This window comes from Engystomops pustulosus, chromosome 3, assembly GCF_040894005.1.
Source record: "Engystomops pustulosus chromosome 3, aEngPut4.maternal, whole genome shotgun sequence".
NCBI lineage: Eukaryota > Metazoa > Chordata > Amphibia > Anura > Leptodactylidae > Engystomops > Engystomops pustulosus.
The window spans coordinates 84,370,708-84,390,635 of NC_092413.1; the positions used below are offsets into that span (position 1 = coordinate 84,370,708).

The window sequence follows — 19,928 nt, forward strand, 5'->3', positions numbered from 1 at the left end:
CGTACACCTCATGACACTGCAGCTCTCCCCAACAGACATGCAGTCCCATGCAACGTACACCTCATGACACTGCAGCTCTCCCCAACAGACATGCAGTCCCATGCAACGTACACCTCATGACACTGCAGCTCTCCCCAACAGACATGCAGTCCCATGCAACGTACACCTCATGACACTGCAGCTCTCCCCAACAGACATGCAGTCTCATGCAACATACACCTTATGCCACTTCATCTGCATGACATGCAAGTCCCATGTAACATACACTTCACTCTACTTCAGCCCTCAAACAGACATGCAGTCCCATGTAACATACATCTCATGACACTGCAGATACCCAGACATGCAGTCCCATGTAACATACATCTCATGACACTGCAGATACCCAGACATGCAGTCCCATGTAACATACATCTCATGACACTGCAGATACCCAGACATGCAGTCCCATGTAACATACATCTCATGACACTGCAGATACCCAGACATGCAGTCCCATGTAACATACACCTCACACCCCACATGGAATCCCATATAAATACATTACACCTTTTCAGCCCCCAAACATAGATGCAGCACTATGTAAAATACACCTCAAGCTACTGCAGCCCCCCCCCCCAAAGGACCTGCAGTTCCACATAACATACATGTCATTCCACTTCACCCCCCCCAAAAAAAAAAAAAGATTTGTAGGGTCATTTCCTCCCAACAGACATGCACTACCGTTCAACATACACCTCATACTACCTTCGCCCCAGCAGACAGGCAGTACCGTGTAACATACACCTCATACTACCTCAGCCCCAGCAGACATGCAGTCCTATGTAACACACATACGAGCAGACATCTCCTCCACGTGTAATGAGACGTTACAGCGCCTCTGCTTCCTGCAATGTGAAGAGACAGCGTACAAAGCCACACCCCTCTTTCCCGAGAGCCCCCGCCCCATGACGTGACGTCATACCTACCAGGAGCAACTTCATTCTAGACACGACCCTGCTGCCACCCCACCCTCTTCCCTTCACATCATCGCCGAGGAGTGCGGAGGGAAGCGTACAAAGTCTGGTGGGTGGAGGCAGCTGGAGTCCCAGGCATCACAGGGCAGCGGTGCCCGGCGTCCCGTCAGTACACACTGCCCAGCTGTGCCCAGTGCGGACATCTACAGGGGGGCTTCTTCCTCTGGATCCCGCTCCACGTCCTATCAGTGGGGGCAGACATGGAAGATGGACCCTCTTCTGAAGGCTGCTTTAGGAGGTTCACCGACTGCTTTTTAGGCGCCAGTAAGTAGCCCTCCATCATCTGAAGCATTGGTGCGCCCAGCACTGCTGCCTGTGTTATGGTGCCAGTTAGGTGACATGGTGCTGAGATTGTGGGTGACGATGGTTGCCTGGTGCCATTGTGCCATCTTCTGGGTGTGTGCTAAACAATCCCAGCACAGTCCAGCAGCTCAATGCCTGCTATCTTTGCCCATTGTTTACACAGGGGGTACATGTGCATTTGGCATCTGGTGCAGGACCTTGTTCATTTTGGGCATCTGTGATTGGGCCAGCGTATGGCGCCGCTCTTGTCTTTGCATTTTACCCTAATGCTAATTGCTACTTCACTTTTTCGTGTGTAGATGAGAAAGTTTGGCATGACGTGGTGTGCCCCGTCCAGTTACAGTGATGCTGGGCACTTTGTGATAGTAGTTGCAGACCCGATCTGTCATTTTATCATCTTATATGTATTTACATTTCTGGGCATTTCCACATCTGCTAACTGTCCGCCAGACGTGTGCAGACCTGACATGTCACACATCTACCTGCTTAGTATTATCTATGATGGATGTGATATTACGTGTGTGAGGAATACATGCTCTGGGTGCTTTTCTGCCTCTGCATGTAAACAAGAAAGTTTTCAGTCATTGACCTGTTATCTAGCAGTGACATACAAAGAGTATCACATTTTTGGCCATTTTTTCCCCCCTTATTTACAACTATTTTAGGTGCATGTGCACTTTTACGTCATTCTCCCTACAAAGCCACGGTTCAGTTTGTTGTTGCAGTTATCGCTTGGTTCCAAAAAAAAGTTGCTAAAAAGTCATACATTTGGTTGAAAATCCACACCTGCTCCTGACCAGGTGGAGGAAATGGCTTACAGATGTTTTATAACTTTTTTAAGATTTTTTTTTTTTTTTTTGAGACATTGGTAAGTCACTAATGACCTTAACACCTCAACAGATGTGTATTAATAACAAAAAAAGCCATTAAGATATATCTTATAATCAGACCCCCCCCCCCCCAAAAAAAAAAAAAAAAAAAAAAGAGCCACCCCACAGAGCCATACTTAATACATGTGCCCCTATGTGTGCAGGAAACTTGTAGAAGGTTGCATCCTATCATATAAATCTTTCACAAAATTCCTGTGCATGATGGACACCCAAGTGGAAGCCCAATGGACTGTTACAGTCAATAGAATCTTTCTTTATCTCTGTTTTCTATAATGGAGCAGCACATTGGTATGGATGTGAATGAAGCCTGTATTTACATAACACGTCATGACAGTTTATTTATGTATCTAATTTAAATAATTGTTACCACATAAAAATGAAATGGAATTGCTGCTCTTTTTATAAAAGCAGTACTGGGACGGTAGTCCTTGTGATCTGGATCGTGATAAGTAAGGATCCCAACCACTTGTGCACATGAGCGTGCTCAATTTCAGGCCAGACGGACACATGGCAGTGTGTGAGATTCACTTACAGCCAATGAACCCCCTCACAGGCACCAAAATGTCATAAACAATGGGCTATGTTTATCAGGGATTCTATGCATATCCGTGATATCCCTGATATTCTATAACGAACCATCAGCAATTGTGATCATTTCGCCCTTCACGCCATCGCCACAGCAAGGTGATGAGGTGCGTAAAGGGGATAGGGAGTGGTCTGGCGTGGGCCATTTTTGTAATGCAGGTGCGCACTCGCTGCCATTTGAGAACGTTCATTAGTGAATGTTTGCATTCTATGTTTATTTCTATGTCAGGTAGGACCTGGCATAAGATTAAAATATATCCAGACCCGCTGCCGGATACATCAAAAGGCGGCGCCAAAGGTGGTGATTTCATCATACGCCAGGGCACAATAAATTTCCTCCAATGTGGGTACGCAGGAGGCATTATGTCATTCTAGAACAATGCCTTTAAGACTATATTTAAATGTGGAAAATGTGTTGCAGAATTTTCTATGGCTAAAAATCGGTGACAGTCAGAGAAATTTCTGTAAAAGCCTGTTTGGCAGCAGTCACATAAATCCCCACATCTTATTTAAAAGACATCTACCACCAGGATAAAGGATTGTAAACCAAGCACACTGTCATGCATGTGTGTGCCCCCTCTGGCAGGATCTGCTCTTCTTTTAGCTCCTTATGCCCTGGTTTAAAAAAAAAAGAAAAAAAAAAACACTTAAACATTATGCAAAAGAGCCAGAGGGGCTCCAGGCTCCATTAACAGCTAAAGAACCTGGAGCCCCTCAGGCTCATTTCCATAATTTGTAAAGCTTTTTACTGTTAAAAATAAGGACATAAGGAGCTACAAGAAAACCGGATCCTGCCAGAGGGGCCACACACCAGGATGTCAGTGCTTGGCTTACAATCCTTCCTGGTGGTAGATGCCCTTTAATGTCCCTTATAAAGGCTTGTTGGTGACCCCTATGTTGGATTTGGGAAGGGTATTCAGATCATAAGGTATCTACTGTATTGGTGATATTTTACCACGTCTTCAGTCAGAATAGGTAGCAAAGTTGTTGGCTGGAGGCAGTTTATCACATAGTGGTCACACCAGGTCACTGAGCATAATAACTTATCGCTCAGTGTCCGATATATCGGAAGCAGAGCTAATGCCGGCTCAGCATCAGATCGGAGCTGGGCGGGCATCAGAATACACTGGGTGTTAGCTGTAACTAGCTGACACCCCAGTGCAACACGCATGGTCAGAATGATTACTTGTTCGTGCCCCATGGGGGAAATAATAAAAAAAGTTAAATAAAAATTAAGAAGTTGATAAAAATACCCCAAGAACTCCACATATATATCATCACCCCCTCTGTAACAACCCATAAAATAAAAAAAGATCATTATTGAAAATTATGATTTTACCTTACATCCTTCATCCCACAAAAATGCAATAAAAAGTGATAAAAAAAAACATATGTACCCCAGAATGATACTGTTCAAAAGTACAACATGTCCTGAAAAAAAACAAGCCATCATCCAGCTCTGTAGCAAAAAAAAGTAAAAACTTTAGGCTACCTGGAAGAAGGCAATGGAAAAATAATAGATTTTTTTCCCCCCACATTAGGTTTTATTTGGCAAATTTAGTAAAACATAAGAAAAAATATCTAAGTCTGGTATTCCCGTAATCGTAATGGGTAACGACCCATAGAATAAAGATAACATGATTATTAGGCTATACTGTGAACACAAAAAAAAATCCAGTACAGAATTGATGTTTTTCTACTTCTTCCTTAAAAAAAAGTTCAAAAAATTTTCAACAATAGGGGGGATACCTACCCCAAAATGGTAACACTGGAAAATGGATCTCAATTGCCGTCACATGGCCCCTATAACGAAAAAGCGAAAATTGCTGCAGGGCTCTCCTTTTTTTCTGCGCCTCGCAGTGCCCCCATAAAACAAGTAACGCCCACATGTTGGGGGTCTCTGTTTTCTGGAGAAATTGTAGAGCAAATTGTATGGTGGGTTTTCTCTTTGTCTTTTGGAAATGTGTTCATTTTAGGGCTAAATGAACGTATAACCAGCACAATTTGACCATTCTAAATTTCACCTCCATTTTGATTTAAAGGGAACCTACCACCACGAATCTACCTATAAAGGTAGATCTGGTGGTAGGTGGATCAATAGGACGTGAGGATAGCCCTTTTAAGGGCTAATCCTCACGTCCCCGCACTTTTTGATAACGTTTATGAGCTTTATATGCAAATTTTGTTATGTGGCTACTAGGGCATGAAGTAGCCGCAGCTGAGGCTACAAGGCGCGACTACTCCACGCCCCAGTAGCCTCTTTACTCCTCCTACCCCCAATCTTCTGCATGCGCAGAACAGCAGGCCCGCGACTGCTTGATCAGTGCTCCGAAGCCGGAGCTGTACAGGCGTGGGCCTGCTGTTCTGCGCATGCGCAGACAGCATGGTCGTCGGATATTGCCGCCGAACATTGTGGGTAGGAGGAGTAAAGAGGCTACTGGGGTGTGGAGTAGCCACGCCGTGTAGCCTCAGCTGCGGCTACTCCACGTCCCAGTTGCGCATAACAAAATTTACATATAAAGCTAATCAAAAAAGTTATCAAAGTGCGGGGACGTGAGGATTAGCACTTAAAAGACCTGAATGTGCAGGTTCTGGACTGAGCACAGTACTGGGAGCCCTTGCATCATAGTGAAATATAATGCAAGGACTCCCTGTCTGCTGTGGAACTGCAGCGCAGATACTGTAACAGTGGTTTGAGTTCATCTCTAGGCAGCTGACCTATATGTGTAGTCTGAATTTAGGGGACAACTTTGTCCTTTTTTTATCTAGCTGGAAAAATACTTTGATGCCCATTGTGTAAGGATGGTGTAATTTGTCCAATAAAAGGCAATGTAATGTCTGCACCTACCGCTGTATACATAAATGATGTAACTGGTTTAATAAATGATGAAGACTTGTGAATTATTTATCAGCCATTTGGAAGTTTTATTACATTCCTGAAATCTCTGATAATCTCTGGCCACAATAATTGTTGCTTTTGTGGTGTTGATCACTGCTGAGGTAACCTTCCCACCACTCTGATTTCTACATGTAATCTTCTTTGATTTATAAAACCTCATAAATGTAACTAATGTGCTTGATAATATGGCGCGCACGTCACTCACCCCTAAGACGTTGGAACGTTGTGTGGAGAAGTATTTGTATACACAAGGCAAGATGTGCTTTTGGATAACTGCACATGACAATATACATGGAAAGGTATGAAGAACCGGTATATTGCTGGCAGATTGCTGTGTGTGATGGATTACATTGTGTCACTTCAGAACAGGACCTGGAGAAAGCCACCTCTGTCTTCAGATATTTTCTCTTATTCAGAAAACAGGTGACTACTTTTTACTGTTCCTTTAGCTTTCTTCTTATTCATTTTTTTTCTTTCATTGGGAAAAAATAAGCACTCTCAACTATTGCCATAAAAACAAACCAAAAATCTGACAAACCCCACTGCAAGTTGATGGGAATCTTTTAGAATTGATTAGGATTTATATTAACCCCCTAAGGACTAAGCCATTTTATCAGGTATTCGGACCAAGCCCTTTTTTCTTTTTTTTTTTTTTTTTTAAATGTTCCCCGTGTCATATGTGGTCATATGTTAAAACTTTGGAGCGCTTTGACATATTTTTTTTCATGTTTAGTTATGGAACAAACCCTGAAACGCACACCAGGGCGTAATAGTACTTCCTTGCGGGAAGATACTTCCCACACCAGGACATGGGACATGATATTACGCCCAGCTTATGTGTGTCATCTGTATATTCCAGCTGTCACCGCTCTCTGACACTCGCCAACAAGGAGCTTCCCAATGTCCTGAGCAGTCAGATCCCTTCCGGGTCTGACCTTAAACTGTCATGTGTGAGCATGCCAGACAGTTTACACTGATCTTTAATAAATTAGTATAGTAGAGCAATGTATTGGACTTGAACCAGCGATCCGGGCATCACTGGTTCAAGTTAAATTTTTTAAAAAGCAAAGAAAGTAAAAAAAAAAAAAAGTTTAAAACAAAAAAATAAAGAATAAGACCCTAAAATGTCACTTTCCCATACACACTTAATAAAGTATAATAAAAAAAACAAATACCGTATTTTCCGGGCCATTAGGCGCACCGGAATATAAGGCGCAACAGTCCGATGCGCCTTATATATGTAATAATTCCATATATAAGGCGCATCGGACTATAAGGCGCAGGGTTCGGGGGTGTGGCGGAGGTCTGGGGGCGGAGCGGATACCCGATGAGAAGAGACGCGACGCGACCCGGAGACGAGACCCGACGAGACGCGGCGACGCAGAGAGGTGAGCGGGGGAGGGGGAGGATGGCAGCGGACCATACTTACATAGGTCCCCGCTACCGGAGACAGCAGATCTCCAGCGGGAACTGCAAACCACGCGGCAGAAGTTGTTCGTGCCGCATGGTCTGCAGTTCCTGCTGGAGATCTACTGTCTCCGGTAGCGGGGACCTATGTAAGTAGGGTCCGCTGCCCTCATATAGGGTGCACCGGACTATAAGGCGCACTTTGGATTTCCAAGGAAATCCAAGGCTTTTAAGTGCGCCTTATAGTCCGGAAAATACGGTACACGAAAAAAACCTGACTTATTTGGTATTTTCGTGTCCGTACCAGTCTGTATAATTAAACAGAATCATTATTAGACCCGCACCCTTAAAAAGTTATTAAAAATGTTAAAAATAAGACCACTAAAAAGAACAACGCTTCTTGCAAAAAAAATAAGCCCTTAACCAGGTTTGTCAGACGAAAAATAAAAAAGTTCTGCATTTGAAAAGACTGATGCTAAAATTAACGTTTTCCCCAAATTGGTTTTCATTCAGTAAAATTGGGGGGGGGGGAAATGAGGAATGTTTGAAATCCTGGTGACCCATTGAATAAAAATATAAAATTTTTATGGTATGGAGAACAGACAACCCCCCCCCCCCCCAAAAAAAAAAAATCTTTCCAAAAATTGATGATTTTCATTTCCTGCACGAACAAACAGTTAATAAAATCTCACCAATTAGCTATAGATGCACCAAAATATGTACCCGAAAAGTGCATCTCATGTGGCAAAAAATAAACCCCTATAGGTCCACATTAAAAAAAAAAGAAAAAAATTATATCCTATACAATGTGACACTGAAAATGTGATCTGGATGGCGCCTCCTTCCATTCTATGCTCGCCTGTGCGCCCATACAGCAGGTTACCACCACATATGGGTTATCAGTGTACTCAGGCTATCAAACTTTGTGGAGCCTTTCTTCATTCAATCCACTGCGATTCTCCACCCTAAATGAGTGTTTTGTCCAGAAAACATTACAATTTGTAGACTGCACTTTCATTTTGTTTTAACCCCTATAAAACACCTAAAGGGTTGACAAACTTCTTAAAAGTGCTTTTTCATATGTCGTTCTTAGTTTCCATAATGGGGTCATTTACTAGTCTAGCTATTATTTAGGCCTCTCACAGTCAATTGAAAGCTGAGCAGGTCCCTCTAAATACGGGATTTTGAGATTTTCCAAAAAATTTGAAAAATGGCCCCCAAATTCTAAGCCTCATAACCTTCTAGTAAAATACATGGTTTCTTAAAAAAAACATCCCAACATAAAGCAGTTATGTAAGGGAAATGTACGTTATGAATTAATTTGGATGCTATGACTATCTGAACTTTAGAACTTTCAAAATTAAGAATTTAGCAAATTTTTTCCCCTAAATTTATGTTTTTAAATAACTAAACACAAAAGATTAAATCCAAATGTTAAAATTATTTTGAAGTACAACTTGTCACGAGAAAACGATCTTAAAATCCCCTGGATATGTTAAAGCGCTCCAGATCTATACCCACTCTTAGTGACACAGGGCAGATTTAAAAATGGGGCTGTGTCCTAGAGACCAAAATAGGTCCTGATGGGGTTGAAGCCGGATTTGAATACAAAAAGATTTATCTCAAACAACTCTATCTCAAACAAGGAGAAGGCTGATCAGAGATGGAGCCAAAAGGCCCATGAAGACTCTGGAACTGTAGAGATCTACATCTGAGGAGGGAGAGTCTGTCCATAGGACAACAGTCAGTCATGTACTGCACACATCTGGCCCTTATGGATGAGTGGCATTTCTCAAAGATATCCATAAAAAGACTTGCTCAAATTTTACCACAAGCCACCTGGGAGACGCCAAACATGGTGGTCACACATGGTGGAGGCAGTTTTTACATTGGCTCGGGTAATTATTGTTAATTTAAAAAAAAAAATATAACTGTTTATTTTGTCCCATTTGATCACTTGTGTAATATACTTCCGTACTGATGTTCAGCAGCATATTACATTAGTCAGCCTATGAATTCTGAATGGGCTTGCAACATTATCTAACAGGCATTTACTGAAGGGAGCCCTAAGGTCCTTTACAGGACTCCAGGCTGCCATGGAAGCAGTTAGCACCCCCCTTGTCTAACGTGGAGGATGCTGGCGATCCCAGCTGTAAGTGCAGAAGCCACTCTCTGCTTAGCCCATTGCTAGGACGTACATCAGGATGAGGCAACATAACGCATTTCCTGATGTACATGTATGTCTAATTGTGCACAGAAATCTCTCCCTCTATGTCTATACTTTACGGATACATTGTTTATAGTTCGTGTTTTGTAGATGAGCAAAATGTTTTCCCATCCTTTACATGAAGTGCATCCATTTTATATCGGATAACAATGTCTGCAAATGTGTGCTGTTATACTGGAAATTCAATTCATTTGCAAATAACCTTTTGCCTACTTTAGCTCTTCTTACCTGATCAATAACTTATGGAAAGTTCAGAGTATATAGAAAACGTGCTCCTCCCTTATCCTTTCCAATAGATTAGTTCTAGTCAGTGTAAAATGTACATACATTTGTGGTGGAAGATCATTCTGTACATGTACACTGGAGATCAAAGCAATGTATGATCAACACCAATGTTTGTATGATTCTTTTCAGAAGTCATGTTGGCTCCATTGATCAACATTTGATGGATTTTTTGTAAGGCATTCACCGTGTCACAAGAACAGTGTTGCATTCACTCTTACATGTAGCTGTATGAGAGCTCCCACTCCTGCTGCATAAAGTAATCCCTAAACCCTGACACTTTCTCCACCACCTTTCACTAACTTTTTTACACACTTTTGGGTTTGGTCGACAAACATACGGGCACGTTCACTAGGGCACGTCCGCCAGTTTTCTGGCAGACTTTGCACGTTCTTTTAGCTGTAAACTGCTTGCACAGGTATTTAAGACCAATTTGTGGCGCGGCTACACTATTCTTCATGAGACACAAATTTCAGCACTGAAATGGGCATTCGAGTGCTCAGTTGCACCAGGCGCCACATTTAGCATGCAAACTCTGACATGTTAAAGGTGCACCAAAAAAAAGTGCAGAACATGCGGCAGAAATCCTGAAACTGGTGCACTCTGCACACTACAGACAAACTGCACGCAGTAAGTTTGCACTGTTTTTAGTAAATGTGGGCCATAATGTTTCCCATCAGATTCAAATAAATGAAACTTACTTTTGTCACTAAAATGAACTGTGAACCACTTTTCCACTGTCCACACAACATGCTACTAAACATTTTTGATTCTTTTTTTTTTTTTTTTTGCTAATGAGAGGTTTGGACTTTCAGTCCAAATCGAGACACTATATGATGAGACAGATCCTTACCCTGCTGACCCAGTGAGCAATTGTTGAAACAATAACCCGTGGAGATTCTCCACAATATCCTGTATTCTCTTGCATTTGTCTTTTGACGGCCACCAGCCTTCTTGGGGAACTTGAACAAGTGTGTGGACTTGGAATGACCAACTTTTCTTTCTATGGCTGATGGGGCCACCCCTTTGTTTTGCAGCTTGTGAAAACATCACGTTAACACATGTTTTTTTGTTAACACAATGTTAACATGTTGGTTAACATCACTTTAGTTTTTGCGCTTTGTAAACTCAAATGTTAACAGCATGTAATTAGGCAATTCACTACTACTCAGCTGTTGTATTGCGTTTCAAAATGCAATGTGAACACAGCCTCAGGCTGCCACTTAAATAGGGTTTGTCAGATAAACTGGCACCTGGTGCTAAATTCTTTAACACCAGATGCCAGTATTAACCCTAATGACTTAACCCCTTAACGCTCTGCGCCGCAGCTCTACGGCGCAGAGGTACAGGTAATGTATTAAGAGGGCTCACAGGCTGAGTCCTCTTCATACAGAGGTGGGGGTTGTTGCATATTGCAGCAAACCCCCACCGATAATAACCGCGGTTGGTGCTTGCACCGATCGCGGCTATTAACTTTTTGATTGTCGCCGGCAGCATTTAGAAGACGACGGCGCGCGGGCGCCGCCATCTTTATACCGATCGCCGCTCCCCCGAACATCATCGGGGCGGCGATTGGTTGCCATGGTAGCCTCGGGTCTTCGTTTGACCCGAGGCTTAATGGCTTCTGCAGATTTGTTACAATGAGCCAGTGGCTCATTGTAATGCATCATGTGCAAAAATGCCATATATTGCAATACAGAAGTATTGCAGTATATGGTAGGAACGATCTGTCTATCTAGGGTTAATGTACCCTAGATGGTCTAAGAATTAGTGAAAAAAAAAAAGTTTAAAAAAAGTTTAAAAAATAAAAAAAATTAATAAAATATTAAAAATTCAAATCACCCCCCTTTCGCTAGAACTGATATAAAACATAATAAACAGTAAAAATCACAGACACATTAGGTATCGCCGCGTCCCAAAATGCCCGATCTATCAAAATATAAAAACGATTACGGCTGGCGGTGACCTCCGAGACGGGAAATGGCGCCCAAATGTCCGAAATGCGACTTTTACACCTTTTTACATCACATAAAAAATGGAATAAAAAATGATCAAAATGTCGCACAGACCTCAAAATGGTAGCAATGCAAACGTCGTCTCATTTCGCAAAAAATGCGCCAAAGTATGAAAAAGTTATTAGCTTCAGAAGATGGCAACATTTTTTTTTCTTTTTTGTACACATTCGTTTAATTTTCGAAAATGTATTAAAACACAATATAACCTATATAAATTTGGTATCACCGCGATCGCACCGAACCAAAGAATAAAACTGACGTGACGCACATGCGTTTTTTTTTTTCAATTTTTCCACATTTGGAATTTTTTTTCAGCTTCGCAGTACAAGGCATGTTAAAATACAAGCACAAAATAAGCCCTCACACAGGTCTGTACACATAAAAATGAAAAAGTTATGGATTTATGAAGGTGGAGAGCGAGAAATGAGGGAAAAAAAACCTGCGTCCTTAAGGGGTTAAAGGTATTTTCGAGTGTTTTCCACTTTACCCTTCAGTATGTTGGGATAAATATTCAACTAAGGCTACATTCAAAAGGGCGTTGGGGGACGTAAATACTTCCCCCATAGGCTGGCAATGGGCGCACGACGTGGTACGGTGCTGCACATGTGCGGCACCGTACCGTTCCATTCCATGTCCTGTCTTTTCCCATATTTCGGCGCCTTGTATCTCTATGGAGAGGGGTGGGAACGTGCAGTGCTCACCTCCTCTTCCGCGTGCCCGCCGTGCTATGGTATGGCAGGCACACGTGTTTGTGTATGTAGCCTAAAATTACTTGAAGCCACAAAACTAATGGTAGGTATATCAATAGAGATAGCCGCTGCCACGTCCAGTCCGCTGAGGTGGAGTTCCACAGATGAAAGTAATCCAAATGAGTGGATCTCAACAAGAAGATTCACATGTACAAATCTTTTTACTGATTTCATGCCATTCTCTTAACTGGCCTTTGGCTGCTTTAACCATTGGCTGATATTTTTAATAAACCACAATTAGCATCTGCTTTATGGGATTCACTCATTTGGAAAACCTTTATCCAAGTAAGCGATGATATACCATATATACTCAAGTATAAGGTGAGTTTTTCATCACAAAAAATGTGCTGAAAAACCCCAACTCTGCTTATAATAGAGTCAAGAAAAAAACCCAAAAAGTGTACTCTCCTTCGATTGCCCCCACTCCCCCCCGGCAGGTCCTCTTCCATACATCGGGCCCTGGCTTCGGCTCCATGTCCTGGTCTATCAGAGGTACCGATGGAAACTCGGACCCGATGCTGGAGACGCAATGGATAGAAGAGGGCCTGCAGGGGGTTTGGAACGTGAGCACACTTTTTGTCTTTTTCCTACAGCAATTATATTGGGGGCAGGGGCTGGCAGGCTATATACTAGAGGGGGCTAGCAGGCTATATACTAGAGGGGGCTGGCAGGCTATATACATATATGCATTTCCTACCCTCGGCTTATTCTAGAGTCAATACGTTTTTCCATTTTTTTGTGTTAAAATCAGGGGTCTCTGCTTATACTCGTATTCGGTATTCTGTCTATCTGCTAAGATGAAGCCATCAATGCTCAAAAAGGGAGGGGGCTATTACTATTTACTATTACTAAATTTGGTATTGTTAGAATAATAGTTATTTCATCAGTGCATTGTTACACAGTGTAACAGTGCAGAGTTACAGTGTAATATAAAGTTTTGCACATGTTCTGTATGCTGAACTATTTTATCTTGCAATAACTGATAAAAGAACTGATGAAATAACCGAGATGTAAAATGGCCCTTATCTTGTTTATGTCCTACATAAATAACAAGTCAATGGCAGTCATGCTGCCCAAGTTTCTTCTCTCTCCCCAGAAAATGTTAATAAATCCACAATGTATATTCCATTTAAAAACTACTGATGGTCCAGCAGACAACAAGCTAGGATGAGGGAACTATGCCAGAAAACTATGGCTTCTGGTTGGATACTACAGCTGTCACACAGATGGATGGGTAAAGAGATGACTCTTTAAGTAGAAATACCGGAAGCACTTTTAGAGCTGCAGTCTTGGATTCTCAAGGTTATGTTACTACTAGCTACTACACTAACAAAGTATTCTATAATTTCATTACTCTCACAGTTCTACACAGCTCTTAGTTCATCCGAGAAAACAGAGTCAACCCCGAGCATGCAATAGATCATGAGGGGATGCACATGTTTAATTTCACACATTCCTTTTGAATGTGTATGTCGTGTGTATGACGGAAGTGATTTCTCGCAGTACCATTATCCATATATAGTAGGTGCTGAAAAAACTACCACATCTCAAATGAACACTTCCTAAAGTGTGCATTAATGCTTCACATTACCTCCTGCAATCTTTCAAAGGTTTATTATTGGGGAGAGCTGTAGTGCATTGCACATGGGCTTATGCAAATGTAAAAATGTAACATAAGCAAAACCTATTGCTAATTCAATACCAATAAAGGAGCTAAACAAAAACATCTTACTGATCAATCGTCTTCAATTTTTTCTACCCAGGGGGTTGTTAACATAGTCCAGTGGTGGTGAACCTATGGCACGGGTGCCAGAGGTGGCACTCAGAGCCCTTTCTGTGGGCACCCAGGCCTAACACAGAGTTTGCCAGATAGGACTCAAGGCTGCCTCCTGTGGTCCAATACAGCCCGGGACTTGCCATTTTAAAGCGACATCCTTGGCTGCCAGGGTTACAGCAGGAACAAGAAGGTGCGGATAGAGAGAGATTATTGTTGGCGCTCCTGCTCTGAGAGTCCTGATTCTTCCTCTTCAGGGAACCCTGGAGGGAAGCTAAATTCCATATTTCTCCATCTTTCTATTGTATTGGTAAACTCATGACCCCAATACGATTGAAACGTGATACAGCAGGGATTAATAAGTTACTGCTTAATTTGTCATGTTGGTACTTTGCGACATATAAATAGGTTTTGGTTTTACTTTGGGCACTCTGTCTCCAAAAGGTTTACCATCACTGGACATAGTCCAGCTGGGTCATATGGACTGACAGAACACCGTAACCTCTAATCTATCCATATAAAAGTTCCTGGCTGGGGTGTACTTTAGGTGTGTGTGTGTGTTGTGTGTTTTTTTTTTTTTTTTTTTTTTTTTTATTAACCCAACTATGCAAAGTTGATGGAGACTTCAAGAAGGTTTTGAATATTTGTTCTAGTAAAGTGCAATTCTGAGTGAAAATGTAATTCTTTCTAGCAAAATGTTGTTGATTTATAATTCCTAGAGTTGTCAGAGTAGTCGGTGGAATGGGTATTAGATTTGTCAGTACTTGTAGGGCAGTATTGAGCTGTGGGACACATTCGGATTGCAATTTACTTGTAAATTTCCAGAATTGTTTTTTCAGGAGAGGGGAAATGTCCTTTATCACCGTTTTTTTTGTTCAGACTGTAAGATGCACTTTTTAGCAAGAAGAAATCTTGCTCTGCTAGTCCAAGGGTCAGAAGGATCTAGAACTGACTGCTATAATGGAGATTGGGTAAATCACTCTCTGGTTGTCCCGACAGGCTTATCAGGGTCCTGATGTCCAGATGTGATGTGCAATCATGTGACTGTTCAGTGCTTCCTGCATCATTGCAAGGCCCTGTAACCCTTTCATTGATCTCTGATATAAGTCGGGACAAAGCCAGTGGATGCGGCCAGAGAGCAAATTGCAGCTAGGCCAGTATAAAATAAAGGTGAGGGTGTGTGTGTCTGTCTTAGGTTGTTCATGTGAATGTGTCTAGCAAGGCTGAGTGTGCTGTGCTTGTGTGTGACCAATTTTAATTGGTGTCAAATATATATTTTTTCTTTCTTTGGATGACTTAATCTGTGATGCATCTTATAAAGAGGATTTATAGTCTGAATAATATGGCATACCTATAAATGATATAAATCATAGTAAAATATTGGGGGTCATTTACTAAGGGCCCGATTCGCGGTTTCCTGACGTGTTACCCGAATATTTCCGATTTGCGCCGATTTCCCCTGAATTGCCCCGGGATTTTGGCGCACGCGGTCGGATTGTGGCGCATCGGCACTGGCATGCAAGCAACGGAAATCGGGGGCGTGGCCGAACGAAAACCCGGCGGATTCAGAAAAACCGACGCATTTTTAAAAAAATGTGTCGCGGAGCTTGCACTTACCTTCACTCAGCCCGGCTCGGTGTATTCCAGTGCGTTCCGGGGAACTTTAGCGCAGCAGCGCCACCTGGTGGAGGGCCTTAATAAATCCCGGTCGGACACGAATCCAGCGCAGAGAACGCGCCGCTGGATCGCGAATGGACCGGGTAAGTAAATCTGCCCCATTGTGTCCTAAGTTTTGTTTAAATGGAATCGGTGGCTTTTATAATGGGCACAGGCAGAGGTTGCATCAACGCCTGTAAAAACGTCCACGATTCTTGTACTGGCAGTTTTGCTCCTCAAAGAAACTTTTGGGTGAATAAATTCACCTGAGCGTTTCCTGCTTGCTGAAGCTCCCAATCCCCATAGATAGTCATGTGACCATAACAGTGTCATTCCGTATTGGCTGGCCATTCTCCGGTCACATGACCTTGCACAGCTTTGGCAGGAAGGAGCCCTGCATACAGAGCCATAAACCAGCGCCAGCCCGATCATTTCTTGTAATGAGGCTGATACAACCACTTCCCTGTCACAGCAGTTCCCTGTCCCTGGGATTCCCTATGTAAAGGGGTGACATGAAATCTTCTCTACATGCCTGTCGTGGTTTCATCCATAGTCTGGTCTGCGTGGCGGCCATAGTCAGGTGTGGGAGGTTGGAAACATCATCCATAGTCTGGGCTGGGGGGAGGCAACTTCAGCCATTGTCTGGGCTGGGGGGTGGTAATTTCAGCCATAGTCTGTAGGTCGAAGTTTCTGTGGAGATGAAAAAATGGTTGTGCACCCCTTGATTAACCCGTTGATTGTTTTAGACGGTATTAACAACTGTAACAAGTAACAATTTTTTCCAGCAATGATACCTTGTAATAGCACCTAAATGTCTGAATCATTTTTTTTTTTTTTTTTTTTTTTTGCTATTTTGCCTCCAATAAAAATTTTAATTAAAAAAATCAAAAGGTCGTACAGTTTTCAAAATGGTTTTGTTGAAAACTGCTTCCTATTCAACAAAAAGCGACACCTTACACAGCTCCATAAAGCAAAGTGTGAAAAAGTTACGGTTGTCAGAGCATAGTGATGCAAGGCATTTTATTTTTAATGCAAGGTGCTTTTTTAAGGTATTGAGACATTACTAAACTATATAATATGCTTTTTAATCCTAGTTTTTATCAAAGTATTCATTTTGGGTTGGTTAATTTGTATGGCAGGTCTCTTTAAGCACAGAAAGCACTGGCTTTAATGACTTTCTTGTATAAATAACCATTTATTAAAAAGGACCTGTTACCTATAAAAACGGCACTTGGAGCTGCTTAGATGTACCTAGCAGACACTGCCGCGATGTACATTAGAAACGCCGGACCGCGCCTGAAGCGGTCCGAAGTTTTCATGGGGGGGGGGGGGGGGGTCCGAAGCGCTGACTCTTCCCTGGATTGCCCTGCCTACTCCATAGGCCAGCAGTGACTGCCCCTAAACCCGCCCACTCATGAATATGCCAGTCTGCTTCCAGCGCGGTCCAGCGTTTCTAGTGTACATCACGGCAGTGTCTGCTAGTGTTATAGGAGGTTTCCGATAACACTAGCAGTGTAACACTGCTACGTCTGTTTTAGCGCTAGTAAGCAGCAGTGACGTTTTTACAGGTGACAGGTCCTCTTTAACATTATTTACGGCAATGAGTTATATACTCCTTGGCTAAAAATAGTCTTCAAAAATGGTAAGAATAGTATTATTACTCTTTTTGAAAAATGTGACCTTTGGATACAGGAAGCTAGTACAGGCGGTCCCCTGCTTAAGGATTACAGGTGACTGCTAGTTACAGATGGACCTCTTTGCCCACTTTGACCTCTGGTGAAGCTCTCTGGATGCTTTACTTTGGTCCCAGGCTGCAATGATCAGCTGTAAGGTGTCTGTAGTGAAGCTTTATTGATATTCATTTTTCCTATGACAGCACAAAGCTATGAAAATATAATTGTTTGTCTAATCTAATTTAGTTTGGAGTTTAAATTCTAAAATATACAGTTACGACTTACATTCCAATTCAATTGAGTCAGAATTAGAATCTTATTGATGTGTGCAAATATGTGAGCTTGAAGCTATGTATATTGAGAAAGTATTTGGTTATTAAAAAGCTGCCCAGGCTCCTAACTCCACCCGCTAAAAGTAGTTTTTCCAAATGGAAGTATGTAATGGTGCCTGAAAGCTGGTGAATCCTTGAGAATTTGACACACAAGTAATGAAGGAAGATAAAGAGAACCATATCAAACAAAATTAGGCATAGGACATGTTAGTACTTAATTCTAGAGCCAATTCTGGTGGTAATCCAGCTGGGATTGGACCAGAATTGGTAAATATGGTGGTGCATCTTTACTGTTCCATCTTGGACATGATGGTTGGCAGAGTTGGGAAGATGCTGTGCCTGGTGTAAAGCGTCCATCATTATACTTCCAAGCTCCTAATGTGTCAGATCAGGACATCGGGATGGAAAAGCAGATTCATCCTATAGCACATGTCTATGTAAGCATTTTCTCTTGGGTTTATAAACTTGTGTAGTTCCTGTAATGTCATCATTCTATGGTAGCGAGTATTGGTTAACCCTTAGGGTACACTTATTCTCCAAGCTGTACGGCTGACACGCAATGCAGATTTATTATGTACAGGAAACACTTTACTTTGTCTAAATCCTCATGGAATAAACTGCTCTTGGCTCCACAAGCGTCACACGTGCAAAAATAGTAGGATGCTCTTCCGCTGCAACCTTAACTGCAAAAGGTGTAACCACAAGTGTCCAGAAGAGTGGAAACATTTTGATATCTATTACAATATAGCTGACATTCACCATGCTACTTTGTATAACAAAGCTGAGAAACCTTAACCCCTTAGTGACTATGCCTGAAATAACGTAATGACCAGACACCTTTTTTATTTTGTGCATGGGATGGTTTAAAGTATCAAGGCATTAAAGGCAGCAGGAGGTATAGGGTCATGATGTCAATTACCCTGTGTTGGTTGATACTGTTGCTTCAGTGGCCACTTTAATAATAATAATAACTTTATTATACCAAAGGGAACTTAAAGTGTCACATCCGCAAATACACAGTACAACCAAAAAAGGCAAAAACAATAAGACCTGCATACAACCACATGCACTATAAGAAAAGCAAGGTACACATAATTAGAATATACATGTAGGTATATACAGTTAAATTAAATAAATCCCCCCAGCTGACCTTTCTAAACACATTGCACACAATCCTGACTTGGTCTACCTTTCCTCATATTGTTCGACAACTTGAGAGGAGCTTTTTAAACCTCTGACCTGCACCGCATAAGAATAAAACGGCAACTGAAACCACTCCTCTGCGACTGGATTACCTCATACATAGGGTGGTTGATATTATCTCTGATCTTAGCTAATTTCCTCAATATTCCGCACTGTACCAATTTCTCCCATTTCTCAAAAGACGTGCCCACTATCGAGGAAGCGTTCTTAATTATCTTGTCCAACCTTTGGCAATCTCTACTAGAGTTACAGTTACCCCAAGCTGCTAGTGCAAAAGCAAATGCACTCATCATAACATTAAAGGGTTCAGAAAAAAAGTTTAGAAATGTCAATCCCCTAGGGATCCTAACATGCAGAGGTCACACTAAGATTTTTCCAGGAGGGTAATAATGCTCCTCTCACCATTTTTTGTGGAGTACAGGCAGTCCCCGGGTTACATACAAGATAGGGTCTGTAGGTTTGTTCTTAAGGTGAATTTGTATGTAAGTCGGAACTGTATATTTTATCATTGTAATCCCAGACAGAACTTTTTTGGTCTCTGTGACAAATGGATTTTAAAAATGTTGGGTTGTCATAAGAATCAATATTAACACTAAAGCTTCATTACAGACGCCTGTGATAACTGTTATAGCTGATTATTGTAGCCTAGGACTAAAGTACAATAAACTACCAATATCCAGAGGTCCGTTTGTAACTAGGGGTCGTATGTAAGTCGAGTGTTCTTAAGTAGGGGACCGCCTGTAATTTCAGCCAAGGAGGAGTATGAAATTTTCAGTAATACAAATCTATAACTCCTAGTTGTATATAGTGTTAATAGACTATTGTTCCATTTGACTGTTTGTACTCTGCAATGCCTTATTTTAGGTAATTTCCCCTTCCAATCTTTCAACTAGAATATTGAGATTGTTCTTGCAGAT

At 41.9% G+C, this 19,928-nt stretch overlaps 1 protein-coding gene across 4 annotated transcripts in view; it reads left to right on the forward strand.

The window, feature by feature from the left end:
- Positions 1 to 19,928, forward strand: part of PDE10A (phosphodiesterase 10A) — a 246,584-nt gene that overhangs the window by 139,258 nt on the left and 87,398 nt on the right. Inside the window, exon 1 of one of the 4 annotated variants that reach the window (XM_072141285.1) lies at positions 851 to 1,280. The exons of the other annotated variants lie outside the window; for them this stretch is intronic. Within the exon in view, the coding sequence (XP_071997386.1) occupies positions 1,217 to 1,280 (64 nt within the window). The 5' untranslated portion in view covers positions 851 to 1,216. Of the gene's footprint in view, positions 1 to 850; positions 1,281 to 19,928 lie in introns of those variants that run through there. 4 annotated transcript variants of the gene reach the window in all.